The sequence below is a fragment of the Cryptomeria japonica genome, chromosome 10 (genome assembly GCF_030272615.1).
Source record: "Cryptomeria japonica chromosome 10, Sugi_1.0, whole genome shotgun sequence".
Classification (NCBI taxonomy): Eukaryota; Viridiplantae; Streptophyta; class Pinopsida; order Cupressales; family Cupressaceae; genus Cryptomeria; species Cryptomeria japonica.
Window position 1 is genome coordinate 606,476,284 of NC_081414.1, and position 17,533 is coordinate 606,493,816.

General features: G+C 36.5%; 1 protein-coding gene across 1 annotated transcript; it reads left to right on the forward strand.

Annotated features, from left to right (window-relative positions):
* The first annotated feature begins 801 nt into the window (after nt 1–801).
* Nucleotides 802–13,836, forward strand: LOC131039305 (7-deoxyloganetin glucosyltransferase-like). The gene is made up of 5 exons (XM_059212620.1): nt 802–901; nt 985–1,182; nt 2,255–2,616; nt 2,660–2,882; nt 13,526–13,836. The coding sequence occupies exons 1-5, from the start codon at nt 802–804 to the stop codon at nt 13,834–13,836; spliced, it is 1,194 nt and encodes a 397-aa protein (XP_059068603.1).
* Nucleotides 13,837–17,533: the final 3,697 nt, after the last annotated feature.

Consider the following 17,533-nt stretch of genomic DNA (forward strand, 5'->3'; position numbering starts at 1 on the left):
ATTCTTGTCTCAAAACAAGACTCATGTTGTCATGTTGTTACAAAGTTCCCTTTCATTTAGAAATGATATCTTTGCTTATTATTGATACAATTAAAAGTGTCTCAATTGACATAAAAAGTATTGTATGTTTTTTTCTATTCCAAATATTTTGTAATTACATTAAAAAATTTAAAAATATTAACTATTTGCATAGTTGGATAAGGAATTTCAATTCTTCCCATGTTGATGTCGAGTTTGATTCCCTCTAGCTACATTTTCTCGATTGTACGTATCTGATCAGAATGGGTATGCATCCTCAAAAGATTATAAGACAAGCTCACCCTATCAAAAAACTAATGTACAAACAATTCATCATCATCTTAAATAAAAATATTAACTTCTCTTTCTTCAAGTAATTCATCATCATACAAGTTGATGAAAAGATAATAGCTTGTGGGGCTAAGGTAACTCTTGTACACACACTCAAAACTCCTCTATTGAATGCCTATTCAAATGTCATAATCACATAACACATTCATTTTATATCAGCATCCCATATAAATATTTAAAAATTTAGATGCAAACGCGAATGACTGGCAATTGGTCCTAAAATTTCAAACGCTTACGTAAGCAAACGTCCCCTACATATATCTAAGATTTATGTCAATTATCGATGGGCTTTTTTATTTCAAAATTTAAATATTTAAGGATTCGTTTTTTGGATAAGAATTAAAGACTTACCTGGTTTTATCCTATATTTAACACAACCTTTCTATGTTGTAGTCAACCTACCGGCTGTTCCCGGGGGCACCAGCCACGAAAATGGCGGCATATTTTTTAGATCATTTAAGCTCTCTTGTATGCTATCCTAATGCAAAGCGCAACAGAATGAATGGCCTCATCTATCCCTCGTCCACATGCAGTAGTGGTGCCGCTTCCTTGTCAGGGCCATGTTAACCCTCTCCTTAACTTGGCGAGGGTTTTTCATAACTTTCATCAATACAGATTGGATTGAGGAAAGGATTTTTAGACCTCCCAATGATGCCACTGCAGTTTCCCGTCGGTTGCAGCAGCGGGGAATGGATTTTTGCTTTCTCTCTCTTCCTGATGGCCTCCCTCCTCACCACCCTCGCTTTCTTATAATTGATGAGTTTTTCCAAGCGATGCACAAGCTAGCCCCGGCTATGGTTAAGCTCCTGCAAAGTAACGCCACAGAGGCCCCGACAATAACATCCATAATTACGGATTGTCTCATGGCCTGCACGCACTAGGTCACCACAAAGCTTGTGGTTCCTCGGGTCATGTTCTCGTGGTTTACTTCAAAAGGGACTCATTCCAGTCAATGGTATATATTTATAATTTCTATTGTAGGATAAGTAGAAAATCAAAGCTTAATTTGTTAAGTCTGGCCTTTAGAGCACATGCTCAGCTATGTCTTTATAATTGCTTTTGTATGATGCGTAGAAAATCAGAGCATAGTGTGCTTTTGTATGATGCGTAGAAAATCAGAATATATACTAAGCTGTCTTTCCATTTTGGCTACGTGAAAACAAAAATAGTAAAGAGGACTTTTTATCTGTAGAAAGTCAGAGTTTAGTTGTTTAAATCTGATATTGGGTAGGGCTTAAAGACCACATATTAAGTTCTGATATTTTAATTGATCAAAAGATTTTATTTTTATTTTTAACGGGAATTTGAGTGTGTTATTAAAGTGTAAAATTGGGTGGGGTTTAAAGGCCACAAACTAAATTCTGACTTTCTATCTGTATTGTTTTCATCTTCATTTTCATTTTTTAATATAAAATAAGTTATTACAGTTATGATAATTGCATAAAGAATTAAACTGAAAATGAAAATAGTAACAGACTTTTGACCTGTACAAAATCAGAGTCTAGTGTGCTTTTAAATCCAATCTAAGGCTTAAAGAGCATATATTATGACATTCTATGAAAATGGTTTACAAGGAAAAATAGACTTTTAACTAACAGAAAATCAGAGCTTAATGTGCTTTTAAGTCCGACCTGAGACATAAAGAGGACATACTAAACTCTAACTTTCTATCTATCAAAAGACGCCAGTGTTTTCAATTTCAAACTTTTTTTTTTGTATGAATTATTACAACCACAATAATTGCATATAAAAATGAAACTGCAAAACAAAACAGGTAAAATGACTTTTGACCCTTCTAAGAGCTTAGTGTCTGTTCTTTAAACCAAAGCCCTTCAGCTGTATCGATGTTAAATCATATTTATTGGTGTTCGGATGTTGCTTACAGTGAAGGAGGCACGGCGGCCCGAAAACCTCATCACAAGTCTTTCAGAGAAAATTCCGCCATTACAGGGAACGGACCTGATAATTTACTTCAGATACAAGTCCCATCCTATGTTTGAGATCCTCTTGTACGAATCGGACATGCAGAAGAAGGTGGATTATATGCTTGTCAACTCGATTGAAGAGCTAGAAGGTTCCGAGGCCGTAGCAGAACTCTCCCAAACTTGTCCTGCTCTGGCCATCGGCCCAGTCTTCCTCCCTGAGTCTCTCCAAGGCACTGAAAACTCTGTAAGCATTTCTGCCAGCGTTTGGGAGGACGATCCTAACTGCCTCAAGTGGCTTGATACACAAGCCATCTTCTATTCTGTACGTGTCTTTTGGGAGCATCGTGGTGATGTCGATGGAGCAGTTGCATGAACTGCCTCTTGGGCTAGAGGCCAGCGAGCAGCCTTTTCTGTGGGTATTGAGGAATGATATTGCTGATGGAAAGCCCGCAGTTTTGCCTGAAGGATTTCTAGAAAGAGTTAAGGGTCGTGCTATGTTTGTAAATTGGGCACCGCAGTTGAAGGTGCTTTCTCATCCATCTGTGGGAGGGTTCTTGACCCATAATGGTTGGAACTCTACCATGGAAAGTATGAGCATGGGAGTTGTGGCATAGAAATTAGGATTCATCACAAGATAAGTATATCAATCAAAACGTTAAACATGATAGCTCAATCAAAGAAATACTCATTGCAATGAACCTAATTCTAAAGCACATTCAATGAAGGTATGAAAATGAAGCATTCAAAAGAAAACATTATGCAAACCAGATTCAAGATTGAATATTCCTTCCATGCGGCTCCATTGTTGTTCTTTCCTCTTCAATAATTTTGTGGATCTCACCTACAAGTGCTCACACAATTAAAAGCAAAAAGCTCTCAAGAGTACTAGAACAAAAATTCAGTAGTTTGTTAGCAATTTAGAATTCATGAAGTGATTGAAGGGGTTGAAGGGATTCCGAAGGGTTATTAGGATTTCGAAGGATTAAGAATTAAGGGATTGATTGAAAAAAACATCCAATTTATAGAGAAATTGGATAAGTGACAAAATTGGCATGATGCAATTCAAATGGAAATTGCAAATCAATATGACAAATTATGCACTTTCCATGCACAATTTGATTGATTGATAATTGATGACAAATTATGACACATTCTATGTCAAAATTGATTGATTATCAATTATGACAATTTATGACAAATTGAAATACCATTCCCATGGAATTAGGAGATGAAAAAGGAGGAAATTGAAATTAGAAATTAAGAAAAATTAGAAAATTGAAATTGATGAAAATTAGGAATTAGAAATTGAAAGAAATTAGAAATTAGGATTTAGTGAATCAATTAATAATTTTTCATTTATTAATCAATTCACAAAGAGGAATAATTAGCCAATTAAATAAAAATTTAATTGTAATGAGAAGACTTAGGATAAATAAGTAATTTATTTAATCCTAAAGGAAGAAATGACAAATTAGGTTAAATGAATAAATCATAAAACCCTAGAAGGTGAATTAGCAATGCGAGAATGACAATTAGGTCTATAATTGACTTGATCATGATTTGATTTGATAAATGACCAATGCGATAGACAATTTGATTGAGAAAATGCGCCAATTGACGAGGAACAATGACAAATTGATCCAAATTGACATAATTGAGACAGACAATGATCGATGACAAATCGGTCGCAAAATGACAAGGTTGAAGAGAGGACAAAACCCTAATTAGGATTGACGATGTCCAAAATGATGACAAATGAATATGCACATTGATGTGACAGGGTAAGATCGATCAAAATCATGACTGAATATTGTTGTCGACAAGACCAAATTCGAAGACGAGATGATTGAAGAATGTAGAAGAATGACTCGATGCTCGCAAATGATAAAGACCAAGTGCGTGACATAGGAGAAATGTTAACGCAATGCAAAAACCTAAAATGAGGCAATGCGCAAATGTTAAAGTATGACCTCGCAAGCGTTGACCATTTTTGGGTGTCTACATTTTGCCCCTCTTTGAGACAATGCGATTCTGAGCGTTGTTTCAAAGAACAATAACGAAAATGCCCCAGACAATAACAATGACATATGCATGCCCCCTCGAGGAATTGGCCGAAAACATGCGGAAAAGAGGCCAATTGATCGATAAAAATGATAGAAAATGATAGGATCAAACGGACTGACAATCGGAGATTAGATGCGTGAAGGACAAGCAATTTAAGGTGCACAAGACCGCGACCAACATAAGATGGAGAAGACGCACGTCTATCTATGCAATGACAAAGAGCTATAAATGAGACCAAGAGGGTGAAAATGACTCATTTGCACTAGCTAAAGAGGAGGATTTGTTGCTCTGGACAAGGACAGTTGCAGATAGATGGCGAACATTCCAATGGCGGATCACCTTGGAGAACGTGTACGCACATTCAGACGACCAGAGGATGCAGGAGCAGCGGTATGTATCTCGAAAACCCATGTTTTTAATTTCATGAATTTTGACGGCTTACGGGACATTGCGGGGATGAGGAGGACAGAGGGAGCACCCAGTGATAGAGGCACGTGCTCCTTAGGACAGACAGTGGACATATGTAGTTTGACATGTTGTAGTTAGCCTGCGGGCCATACTTAGGACAGATAGTCCGATTTTGTACTCCGATATTATTATGATATGAAATATGAAATGCATCAATATGATTGGATGTTATATGTTATGACTTGTAGCTATTTTTCTATGTATGGATGACTTATGCACTTTGTATGAACATGTATGGATGCATTTTTATGTATTTTGTATGTATTTATGAAATGAAATGGATGAAATGCTTGATGTAATGCTTGATGCAAATGCAAATGTACTAACCAAATGGATGCAGGATGCAACATATGTGCGTGGATATCGGAGCACTAGACCGAACTGACTATCCGACCGGACGGAAGAAGTGTTAGTAAGAAGAAATGAGATAGAAGACAGTTAGAGATGATGAAAACTTGCTTTCAGTAATGCACTTTGTAGGTGAGAACCTTTATTTTTATTTAGCAAAATGGATGTGTAGCATCATGGCATTGAAGGCCAGAGCTGAAATGCAACCCGATTTGCATAAGATAGACACAGCATAAACAAACGACAATCACAATCAAAAAAGAAAAGGATCATGAGCCATCCCGGTCACTCTAAATCACTCAGTGACATCATCGAGCAACATAGGAACATGATCGAAGCCAAAGATAAATCAATAAGAAGATAAGACTCACAAATTCAAGCAAATCAAACAAACATCTTGATCTTTATTGTCAAAAGTTGAAAGTGCTGATAGGACGATCATGCTGTCTGGTTTCAGGGAATGTGATACCCCGTCTAAGACACGACACAGTCTGGTTTCGAGTATACCACACCCTGTATAAGACCCATGATAATAAGAACAAGGACAAATGATTTTGATATTGATAGTCAATTGATAAGACAAGTTGGATCAATTTGAATGCTTGGTTTGATTGAAAAGGTTCATCTATTTATGCATGATTTCATTAAAGCATGATGTTGGATTGCGAGTGTCGTTGGATGAATGCTCAGTGATCTGTCGATGCATAAAGGGAATACTTTATTGCAAAAATGCGTGTTTTTATTTTTGTTTTGTTTTCGAGTTTTACAATTTTTTTTTTTTGTGTTCGTTTTTTTTTTCAGGACTTTATTTGATTTTTAGGGATTATTTCAGGACGTTATTCAATTTTTTTTTAAAGATTTTTTTCAGGACATTTTTAAATGTTTTTGAGATTTTTTAAGGACATTTTTTGATTTTTTTTTTTTTTGATTATTGCAGGACATTATTTGATTTTTTATGGATTTTTTCAGGGCATTATTCGATTTTTATGGATTTTCTTAGGACATTATTTGATTTTTTTGAATTTTTTTAGGACATTTTTCAAATTTTTTTTTTTTTTTTTTTTTTTAAAGACTTTTTTCAAGACATTATTTGATTTTTATGACTTTTTCAAATTTTGCCCCCAGTGTCTAGCAATGCAAGGAATATGACAAATGGATAAATAGACTTGCTGCAATGATGGTGGATAGAGAGAAGACAAAGGCCTTTTATCATGGAGACAATACGGATGCAATTTCCAAGGACTATGACGTGATGGCACAAGAGACTGGATATGACAATGTATAGCAGTGACATGGCATGAGGGACATGTCAAGAGGTTTTTGAAAAACATGTTTAAATTTTTGTGTCCTTATGTCAAATCAAGATCGAGGAATGAAAAAGAGTGTTTGGATAGTGATAAGATATGGATAGGATAAGCAAGATCAAGAATGGATAAGGGACATGGACTGAAGGTCGGGATTGGCTATGGGATAATGGTAGAAAGTTGCAATAAGACAGGGAATATGGATGAAAGGTTGTAATAAGCAAATGGATAAATGACCAAAAGCTATGATAGACTAAAAGCTGCAAACAAGATGTGTGATGCTCATGAAGATCGTCAGCCTTGTCAAGGTCAAAAGTGGAAAGGGAAACTGGACATGAGGGACAACAGGATATGAAGGGTAATGACAGGGGTTCGATAGGATAATGGAACAATGAAGGACAAAAGGATATGAAGGATAAAACTTGCCCCCAAGTGTGGTGTGCAAGAAGTTCATAGATTACAGATGACGCCTGTTTGCCAGGTTTTCATCACGGTACTTGCCCAAAGCGCCTGTTTGCCAGGTTTTCACTAGTGGACGAATTATTTTTCTTTATTATTTTTTTTTTTCTTTTGTCTTTTTTTTTTTTCACTTTTTTTTTCTTTTTTGACTTTTTCAGAAGAAGATGGACACATGATAGGGGATGGAAGAAGGACTCAAGTGTCTTTTTATTTGGATAGTAGCCTTGAAAAGAATGGACCATGACCTTTAAAAGTATGCTCAAAGATGTTGGTAGGATAAGGACATGGACAATGAGATGAAACTAAGGCAATGATTTATGCAAAGGATTGGACGAGAGGGATGGAAGGATGAAAAATGTGCATTGGATAATGAATAGGGTATTGGAAGAATTGGCCTTGAGTGGATGGAAATGTTGGCAAGATCGACATTGGCACACACCTTGAGGGGTGATGGACTGATGGAGGAAAGATGTATTTTGGATATTGAGATTTTGATGGAGGAACGACTATGGATTTTGGGACATAAGGGCCCAAAATGGATGAAGAAGGTGATGAAGGAATAGACTTGGAAGGTTTGGATGGAGAAATAGCAATTTTGGATGCCAAGTTGGATATTTCCTTAGGCTTTTGTGCTTCAAGGAGCTTCTTAGGGATCCACATGGTTTTTGATTTTTCATGCTTTTGTGGTTCCTTGGAGTGCATTGCTTGCACAAGGGATTTAGGAACCCATATATATTTTGACTTTGCTTGATTTTGCTCAGTGGGCCTTTGTGGCCTTTTGGATATTTCTTTTTCTTTATAGATCATATTGTTCTTTGTTTTGACATGTCGATTATATTGGACATGTTGATCCTTGAATACATGTGGATTGCTAGACTTATGATGCTTATACTTGGCATCCAAATTGCTTGGAAGGGGGAATGGATGTTGGTGTGGACGGGAATGATATGGAGGCATGTGGGATGGATGGAAGGTTCTCCAAGATGTGTGCCTTTGTTGATGTTGCATAGGAGATGGAGGGATATAGGGACCTAGAATGGATGGAAGCGATGATGGGGAAGGTGGACATTTGGATTTTGACTTTGAAGGGATACCAACGCCTTGAGTGTGAGCTCTGTAGCCATGACCATTAGTATATTCTTTGATATGGAAGGGTTCTTGCTTGTGAAGGTCTACTCCTTTGCCTTTATGAATATCTTGACTTGTAGGATACTCTTTTCTTTGGGAAGAAGACGCGAGTCCATTATGAGGTGGATGTGATATGAGAGAAATAATTAGATCTTGAAGTGGATCGGATTGCACCAAAGTGGAAGAACCCATTATGCATGTCGAGGGTTCATGAACATCTTGCACTAACACGTTAGAATCATGAGGGGGACTAGGATTGTGTAGTGGACATGGTTCAATGATAGGCTCTTCAAGAGATGGAATGGGAGAAATAATGGGATCATCAAAAGGAATGCGATCTTGGAGTGTATATGGAGCATTAAGACAAGGAGATGGAGGGACAAGTGGATCTTGTGGAGGATCTGAAGGAATGATTTGATCTTGACAAGGAGGAAGATCATTGGAATCCTCTTCAAAGATGCTTTGCTCTTGACTTTTAATCGGATCAGCGGAAAGGATGGAAGGGATATCTGGATCTTTCTTAGAAAGTGGAATGTCAATGGGATTTGACAGGACATTGTGTTCATGAAATGGAAGGGGATCATTTAGGATTGGATGAACTGGAATATCCTGATCTTGCTCGGAGAATGGAGTGCCAATAGGACTTTGGATAGGATGGACAAGAATAGGGGAATCATTGTGAGTGTCTAGGAACATGGAGTCCTGGTCAACAATTGGATGGGATGATAAGGTTTCAGGATCTTGATCTTGATCTGTTCTAAGACACGTTTCTTCATGTTCTAAATTATCCTTTTGACATGGGGTTGGACTTTGGATATGCATGGGGGATTTTGGCAAGGGATTAATGCTTTGGCATGAAGGAAAGGCAATTTGAACATTTGTAAGATCAGACATTCCAATCGTAAAGCTTTCTTGCATCTTAGATTTGGATCCACTTTTTGGTATTCGAGGAATCACTTCTTGTTGAGGGACACCTGTCATCAACATTTGTGTGGCCTTCATTTGATCTGGTGTTAAAGGTGTTGCATTAAACAATGGATTGTTTATTATTTTGAGTGTGGACTTTTGAGGAATAGTCACTGTCAATGCCTTTGAAGCACGTTTACTCATCAAGGTGGGTTGGAGTTCTTGTTGCACATTTTCATCATTTGGATGTAGAGAGAAACCTAACAACTCACCGCCTTGTTGTTTTTGCACATTAATTTGCTTACTTGAGGAGGTCACATTACTCATCATGTCAAGATATTTTTGTGGGAACCTCTTAAAGAGCTTATTCAAGAATTTATCCATCTTTTTTGTCAACTTTGGATCCTTAAGGTACATAACAACATCATCAGAGACATCGAAATCGGATGAAGAGTCTGGTTGGACATTTGGATTTGTTTCTTGGTGAATTCCTTGATTTGAACCAAATCCTTGAGATAGAGTTGGTTCTTCATACAATGTTTGTATTTCCTGTTGCAAGCTGGACTGATTCCAATCGAAAGGTGCATTTCCTCTTGGAGTTGGTGGAACACTCCCATGTCCTGGTTTCATAGGTACAAACACTAGTTCATATAATAGAGGTGGTCCAAGTTGAACCATTCCATATGGTGGTAGAGATGTGTTTAATGAACCTTCAACTTGCACTGTTTGACTAGTTTGAAACTGCGAATTTACTATGTTATCCATGGATTGATACATTGATTCACTCATCTTCTTAGATCTTGATCTTATCTCAACAGGCATGTCACTTATGCAAATGCAATTTTTTTTTTTCGGAAATTTTCAAGGATAATGTATGATATGCAACTAAATGCAAACTAAATATATGAAAATGCAATCTATGTTTTTGGTTGTTTTCGAAGATTTTGACAAACTTTTGAATGCAAATCTAAAAGAGACCCTTAGGAAATTGAAATGATACCTAGACCTCAAAGGACAAAAGGACCAAGTGACAAAAGGAAAAATTGACAATGTCTCACCTATATGCTTGGATACTAAGCTAGGTTTGACGAAATGATATTGATGACAAAAAGGACAAAAGACTTGATGAGGTCTAGACTTCTTAACAATGACTTGGGGTTTATCAAAGATTTGGATTGCTTAAGTATGACAAGACCTAGGTTTTGAGACTATATGCGAAGGGATAATTAATATGTATATGATCTTAATATGATATGATAATGACTTAGGTTTAATGAAGAGACTTGGGCTATGCAAATGCAAATGTATGACAATGTCAACCTAAGATGAAACCTAAGGTTTAATTATGAAATGATATTGCTCTTATACAAGAGGACTCATGTAAATGGATGACTTTTATTGGTATGCAAAAGAAGTATGACTTAGGTGAAACCTAACCTTGATACTTGATAATGACTTTGAAAAATGCAACCTAGGATGAACCTAAATGTAAGTGACATAAGAGTTGAGACAAGTTTTTGAACATTGTTGGATAACCATGCTTTAGGAATATGATCTTTGAATCTTGTTGAATGTTTGTTGGATGAATGTCTTCGGTGTTTGATCTTATGTTATATCAATGTGCTTGTTCTTGAAATGGTATTCAACTTTTGACAATCAAAGAATACAAGATATTGCAACTTAGACTCAAGACAATCATGCTCATTTCCACATTCCTTATGGTAGGCAAAGACATTAGGTACTTGAGAGGTAGACTCATTATGAGATTCAAGGAGAATACATAGATGCTTGACCCCACGGGCTCCCCTCCACGACACTCACTTCTCAGGGCAGCCAAGCATCAGTCCCCATGGAACCTCCCCATGGCGAACTTAGTATCTCTTCCAAGTATCCAAATTTGTCCTTCTCAAGCAACTAGAAGGGTTTTTGGCCTCTAAGAACAAGGTATGTAGTAAGGATTTCTGTTAAGCGTTACTCCTTGATGTCATGCAAGCATGATTGAGACATTAAGCCCATCAAGATACCAAACAAATGTAGTCACGCAAGCGCGATTTAGACCAAGAGGCCCTACTTAGATGTTGATATGAGAAAGAGTTTCAAGGAGCATCACTTCCCAAGTAACTGCAATTCCCATGTAACACTTCCTTCAAAGCTTTCGCCCATCAGGTATTTTTTTATAGTGAGTTAGAATGCCAAGGAATTCTAGCCGTACTCACTTTGGGTCGTCCCCTTCTCACGATTATCACTCGCTTGCTAAAGCAAAGTGGTCGGGAAGGCAGGCCCTCTAATGGAGACAAACAATCAACAACACAAGCATGGTATTGAAGATCTGGATTTCTGATCACCCTATAAAGGATGAGAGCATACTCTCCTACTCCAATGTCATACTTAACAAACAAAGAAAACAAGGGTTCATTTCCACCTACTTAAAAAATCACTAAGTGCCTAATTAAAAACTCAAACACACAATTTGGTTGTTTCTCCAAGGCAACCTGCAAAACACATGTCAGAAGTTTGATTTGTTGTCTTTGACCATCGAATCTGCATAACACATGTTAGTAGTTTGATTTTTGGTCTTTGTCATGCATATGCCAAGATCCTGCACAAATAATTAGTACCAAAATCCAAAGCATAGATGATCTGATTTATCAAAATTATCAAAAAAAATTAAGAATTTCAGTCCACTTTGAGAAGGCATAACTTTCTCATCCTAGCTCCGAATTACAAACCGTTTGATGCGTTGGAAAGGTATTCAAATAATCTAGAACCAAATTTTGGAAACATCAATGATGTCTCATCATGTTTACGGGCACCATATTTGTCCAAAAATGCACCGAAAACCCTCAAAATTGCAATTTACTAAAACATATAAAATTTTTCAAGTAAAAACTGCATTTTTCACCTCTGATCTGGACTTTACACAGGCGCAGAAGATAGGACACAAGCGCAGGTTGTCAAACACAAGCGCAGAATGTATTGACACAGGCGCAAGACTCTTCAACACAGGCGCAAGATGCTTCACACAGGCGCAGGATGTGTCCAGAATGCACTGCACGACCCTGTTTTTGAGTTTTGACCTACAAATCAGCTTAGAAGGACTCCAAAACATAGTAAGATGGTTAGAAGGTTAGTATTCACATCGGGTTCACCAATTAATGTAGCGTAGAAATTAGGATTCATCACAAGATAAGTATATCAATCAAAACGTTAAACATGATAGCTCAATCAAAGAAATACTCATTGCAATGAACCTAATTCTAAAGCACATTCAATGAAGGTATGAAAATGAAGCATTCAAAAGAAAACATTATGCAAACCAGATTCAAGATTGAATATTCCTTCCATGCGGCTCCATTGTTGTTCTTTCCTCTTCAATAATTTTGTGGATCTCACCTACAAGTGCTCACACAATTGAAAGCAAAAAGCTCAAGAGTACTAGAACAAAAATTCAGTAGTTTGTTAGCAATTTAGAATTCATGAAGTGATTGAAGGGGTTGAAGGGATTCCGAAGGGTTATTAGGATTTCGAAGGATTAAGAATTAAGAGATTGATTGAAAAAAACATCCAATTTATAGAGAAATTGGATAAGTGACAAAATTGGCATGATGCAATTCAAATGGAAATTGCAAATCAATATGACAAATTATGCACTTTCCATGCACAATTTGATTGATTGATAATTGATGACAAATTATGACACATTCTATGTCAAAATTGATTGATTATCAATTATGACAATTTATGACAAATTGAAATACCATTCCCATGGAATTAGGAGATGAAAAAGGAGGAAATTGAAATTAGAAATTAAGAAAAATTAGAAAATTGAAATTGATGAAAATTAGGAATTAGAAATTGAAAGAAATTAGAAATTAGGATTTAGTGAATCAATTAATAATTTTTCATTTATTAATCAATTCACAAAGAGGAATAATTAGCCAATTAAATAAAGATTTAATTGTAATGAGAAGACTTAGGATAAATAAGTAATTTATTTAATCCTAAAGGAAGAAATGACAAATTAGGTTAAATGAATAAATCATAAAACCCTAGAAGGTGAATTAGCAATGCGAGAATGACAATTAGGTCTATAATTGACTTGATCATGATTTGATTTGATAAATGACCAATGCGATAGACAATTTGATTGAGAAAATGCGCCAATTGACGAGGAACAATGACAAATTGATCCAAATTGACATAATTGAGACAGACAATGATCGATGACAAATCGGTCGCAAAATGGCAAGGTTGAAGAGAGGACAAAACCCTAATTAGGATTGACGATGTCCAAAATGATGACAAATGAATACGCACATTGATGTGACAGGGTAAGATCGATCAAAATCATGACTGAATATTGTTGTCGACAAGACCAAATTCGAAGATGAGATGATTGAAGAATGTAGAAGAATGACTCGATGCTCGCAAATGATAAAGACCAAGTGCGTGACATAGGAGAAATGTTAACACAATGCAAAAACCTAAAATGAGGCAATGCGCAAATGTTAAAGTATGACCTCGCAAGCATTGACCATTTTTGGGTGTCTACAGGAGTCCCTATGATCGGATGGCCTCTGTGGGCAGAACAGTATCAAAACTGCAGATTTTGCAAAGAGATATGGAACATAGCCATCGATATCGAGTCTCGGCTAGAAGATGACAGTGTGCTCGTAAGAAGAGAAGAGGTGGAGAAGGTCATTCGAGTGCTGATGATAGGGTCTGAAGGGAAGGAATTGAGAAAAAATGTGTTGAAGCTGAAGGAAATCATCACTAAGGCTGTGATGACAGGAGGTTCTTCCTCAAGAAATTTGGATAAATTCGCACAAGACATGATCACAAGAGCCAGTTTGTTGCCTAGATAAGCTTATCTTATATCCCTGTCACGTCTGCTTATTCAATTTCATTTACAAACCGCTTAGTATGCTTCATAATACGTCTTGATTGACGTAGGATTTACTGAATCCATCTCTCAAGTATGAAACCTGGAGATTGGTTTGAATGTTGGAATTTCAATAGTTATCTTTTGTTCATTTGACTGGTTGAGTAATGAATAATTGTATTCGGTCGACCATGTCCAGGATACCTGAGGCGTTATGCTAAGAGGTAATAAACCATCATTTGCACTTATTGTTCATGATATAAATAATATAATGAAATTCGAATGCTTTTTAATTTATTTTTAATAAAATGGAGCTATATATGTGTAAAGGAATAATACAGTTTCCTATTTCAATTTAGGCTAATTAAATGAATGGAGTTCAGTAACCATAAATTGATTTAGATTGATTAAATAACATAGTTAAAATAGTTTTTGATAAAGATAAATGGGTTTTACATGGACCCAAAATCAAAAGTTTTACAAAAGCCGACCATCAGCCAAACAGACAAGAATGAAGAACAAAACAAAGGAGCACCCCAGAGTAGTCATGAAAGCAAAAGAGACACAAACAACAAGACAAAAGAAAAGAATAACACTCAATTAAGAGTGTGCACCAGATCTTTGTTCTTCTGGATGGAAATCTTGTTGATTTCCTCCAGCTCCTGCATAATAAATCTGGAGGTACCCTTGTTGCTGCTCCTGCTTTTGGTTCTGGAACTAGGACCAATGGTTTTATTGTCTCCAGTAGCCATATCTTCACCTCCAAGATCTTTCTCTGGTTCACTGTGCAAGGATCTATAGTCCACTGTCAGAGTTATCTTGTATTAGCTAATAATTATTTATTTAATTATTAGTTTATTAAACTCTACGCTTAAGCTAAACTTAGGCATTTAATAAATATTGTAGGTATTTAATAATTATTAAATACACATGATCCCTTTAGGGTTTCTTGAAGGTTGCATACCTTTAGGGTTTCTATTATCCTTTTATAAGGATTGTATTGTACTTGTTCATAGAAATTGATTCCCTTTCTGAATGATAATTTTCTTCTTTAGAGCATTTATGCTTTTTTACTTTATGTGCCTCCATTCTTCTCTTGTGACAGGTATTTACATGCAGGTGTTCTTGGGATCTCTGAAGTTGTATTTCCTCAACTTCTTCATGGTATCAGAGCCTACATCTACTGCCGCTTGTTCTTGATTTTTCAGAATTTTTTTTGGAGGAGGGTTTCAAGTTTTTTCAGAGTTTTTTATTGGATCTGGGGTATTTGTTTTGCTTTTGATCATTTTGGGCTCAAATGGACCTCATCGTTGAACTCAGAATGCCCCAAAACCCCCATTTCCATATAAAATTTGTCAATTTTTTACAAATTTGGGTTCTGAAATTTTTTCTTTGGTTTTGCTTTTTTTTGGCACGAATTTCAAGAAATTTGTCAAGAAACTAATTTAAAAAAATCAGAGCAGTTTGGGCCAAAAAAGACCTCACCGTTAGCTTCCGAAGGGCGTTTCCATTCATTTTGATATATAATTCAACCTATTTCAGTGACAAGTGCATCTGAGCCATGATTTTTTTATTAGCACGCTTTACGAGGCACAAAAATCCATACGGCTGTACCTGCAAATGCATCAGAAAAATTTTGTCAAAAAAAAAAATATATATTTTTTACCCTTTTTATGCCCAAAAAGAAGGGTTTTTTTTTTCTTTTGGCCATATCTTGGGCATACGGAGTCGCTTTTTCGAGAACGAATAGGCGTCGAAAAGCTAGTTCCAAGCTGGACTTTGTCATGTTGGTAATTTTTTCCAATTTTTTTATTTGCCTGTGTTTTTTTCCAGTCAAATTGGGGTCTCCTTTTGGCACTCCGGGAGCCATAAAATGAGCATCTGAACTTCATTTTTCGAAAACTTTATATCATTCGAAAGCTTGTTCTGTGGAATTTCCAGCCATATGAGTTTTATTTCCAGATTTTGTTCCATGAATATTTTATTCATTTTTTAGCTTTTCAACACTCTAGTGGATATCTTGGCTGTTTTAGGTCTTGGGATCTCTTCTCTGGGTAGGATGTCTCTATTTTGGTTATCGTTTCTATTTCAAGTCTTCTCATCATTGTAGCTTGTATTTATGCTAACGCACTGAGATAAAGTGCCATCATGCATTGTTTACATGGAATCTTGCACCTCTTGTGCCTTATTGTACATGCACTACTTATAAAGTGCCATGGGGGGGTTGATGTTTGCCTTGTTTGCCATCTACCGTTGTCCAGTGAGTGTTCCTTCCACGACATTCGCCTCATGATGTGTGTCAAGTGAGTATTCCTTCCACGACACCATGTACTTTCTCTGCACCCTCGATGTTCCTAGTTCGTCGTCATGCAGTTCTTGTTGGTCGTTCTTTTCAGTGTTCTTGTCCCTCTCTCTTTTCAGCATTATGGGGAGGTTTGTTCCGTTGGTTCTAATGCTTCCTTAGTTCGATTGGTCAGCTCTTCAGGCTTTGGTGTCTCATGCCATCTGTATCTTCAAGTTCAATTGTTTGCCTTTGTTTGCCATCTAATTCGAGTAGTGTCATTTGAGGGCACTCATGCAGATTACAGTCTTCTCTACCTGGTCATGTTCTATTTCAGTGGAGGTTCTTCAGATCAGTAGTTACTCTTCGACAGTGTTTGCAGCTATTTCCTGCTTCAGTGGTGTTCTTCTTTCTTTTCCATCTCTTTTTGGAGTAGAGTTTTTTTCCCACGTGGTTTTCTCTATTTCTCCATTTCATAGAGATTTGGTTGTGATTGGGTACTTCATTAGGCCTTGTTGCCAGGACCCAAATTTGCCTTCATCTTGTAGTTGCATTTTTTGCTTCATGCATTTAGTTTTTTAGCTACTCCCTAAGTTCATCTTAAGGGGGGTGTTAGAGTTATCTTGTATTAGCTAATAATTATTTATTTAATTACTAGTCTATTAAACTCTATGCTTAAGCTAAACTTAGGCATTTAATAAATATTGTAGGTATTTAATAATTATTCTAATTATTAAATACACATGATCTCTTTAGGGTTTCTTTAGGGTTGCATATCTTTAGGGTTTCTATTATCCTTTTATAAGGATTGTATTGTACTTGTTGATAAAAATTGATTTCCTTTCTGAATGATAATTTTCCTCTTTAGAGCATTTATGCTTTTTTGCTTTATATGCCTCCATTCTTCTCTTGTGACAGGTATTTGTATGCAGGTGTTCTTGGGATCTTTGAAGTTGTATTTCCTCAAATTTTTCATCCGCAACCATGACATTGATCTTTTCAAGCCCCTCTATACAGTTGTTCATGGCTTCTTTGCTTATGTCAACTAGGTCTTGAGGTTTTTCTTTATCTTCGCCATTAACTATACCACCTTTTCAATTCGTTATTCGTGATTACATTTCATCACCTCAACGTCCTAGGAGAGCTTCTGGGTCATAATCATGAGTTTCTTAGATTTGTTGGGCTGAGGGGAGGCAGTGAAGATATCAATAATCTCTTTAACCCCCACTTTGAAGGTATCAATTTCACGCTCCACCCACTTCCAACAGCTCTCCTGGCTTTTGGTAGCTTCCATTACTAGGTTCATCAAATTACCAGTACTCTATATCCCACTGTTCTCTTCTTTGGCCACAGTCCCCTGTTTTTCTTTCAGGACATTGATTGGAATGTCCAGTTTAAT

Excerpts from the sequence above, each read along its gene's own strand:
- LOC131039305 (XM_059212620.1), top strand. The coding sequence starts at position 802 with ATGGCGGCATATTTTTTAGATCATTTAAGCTCTCTTGTATGCTATCCT. Across the intron at positions 2,617-2,659 it reads CACAAGCCATCTTCTATTCT|TTGCATGAACTGCCTCTTGG; the intron begins GTACGTGTCTTT and ends TCGATGGAGCAG. Across the intron at positions 2,883-13,525 it reads TTGGAACTCTACCATGGAAA|GAGTCCCTATGATCGGATGG; the intron begins GTATGAGCATGG and ends GGGTGTCTACAG.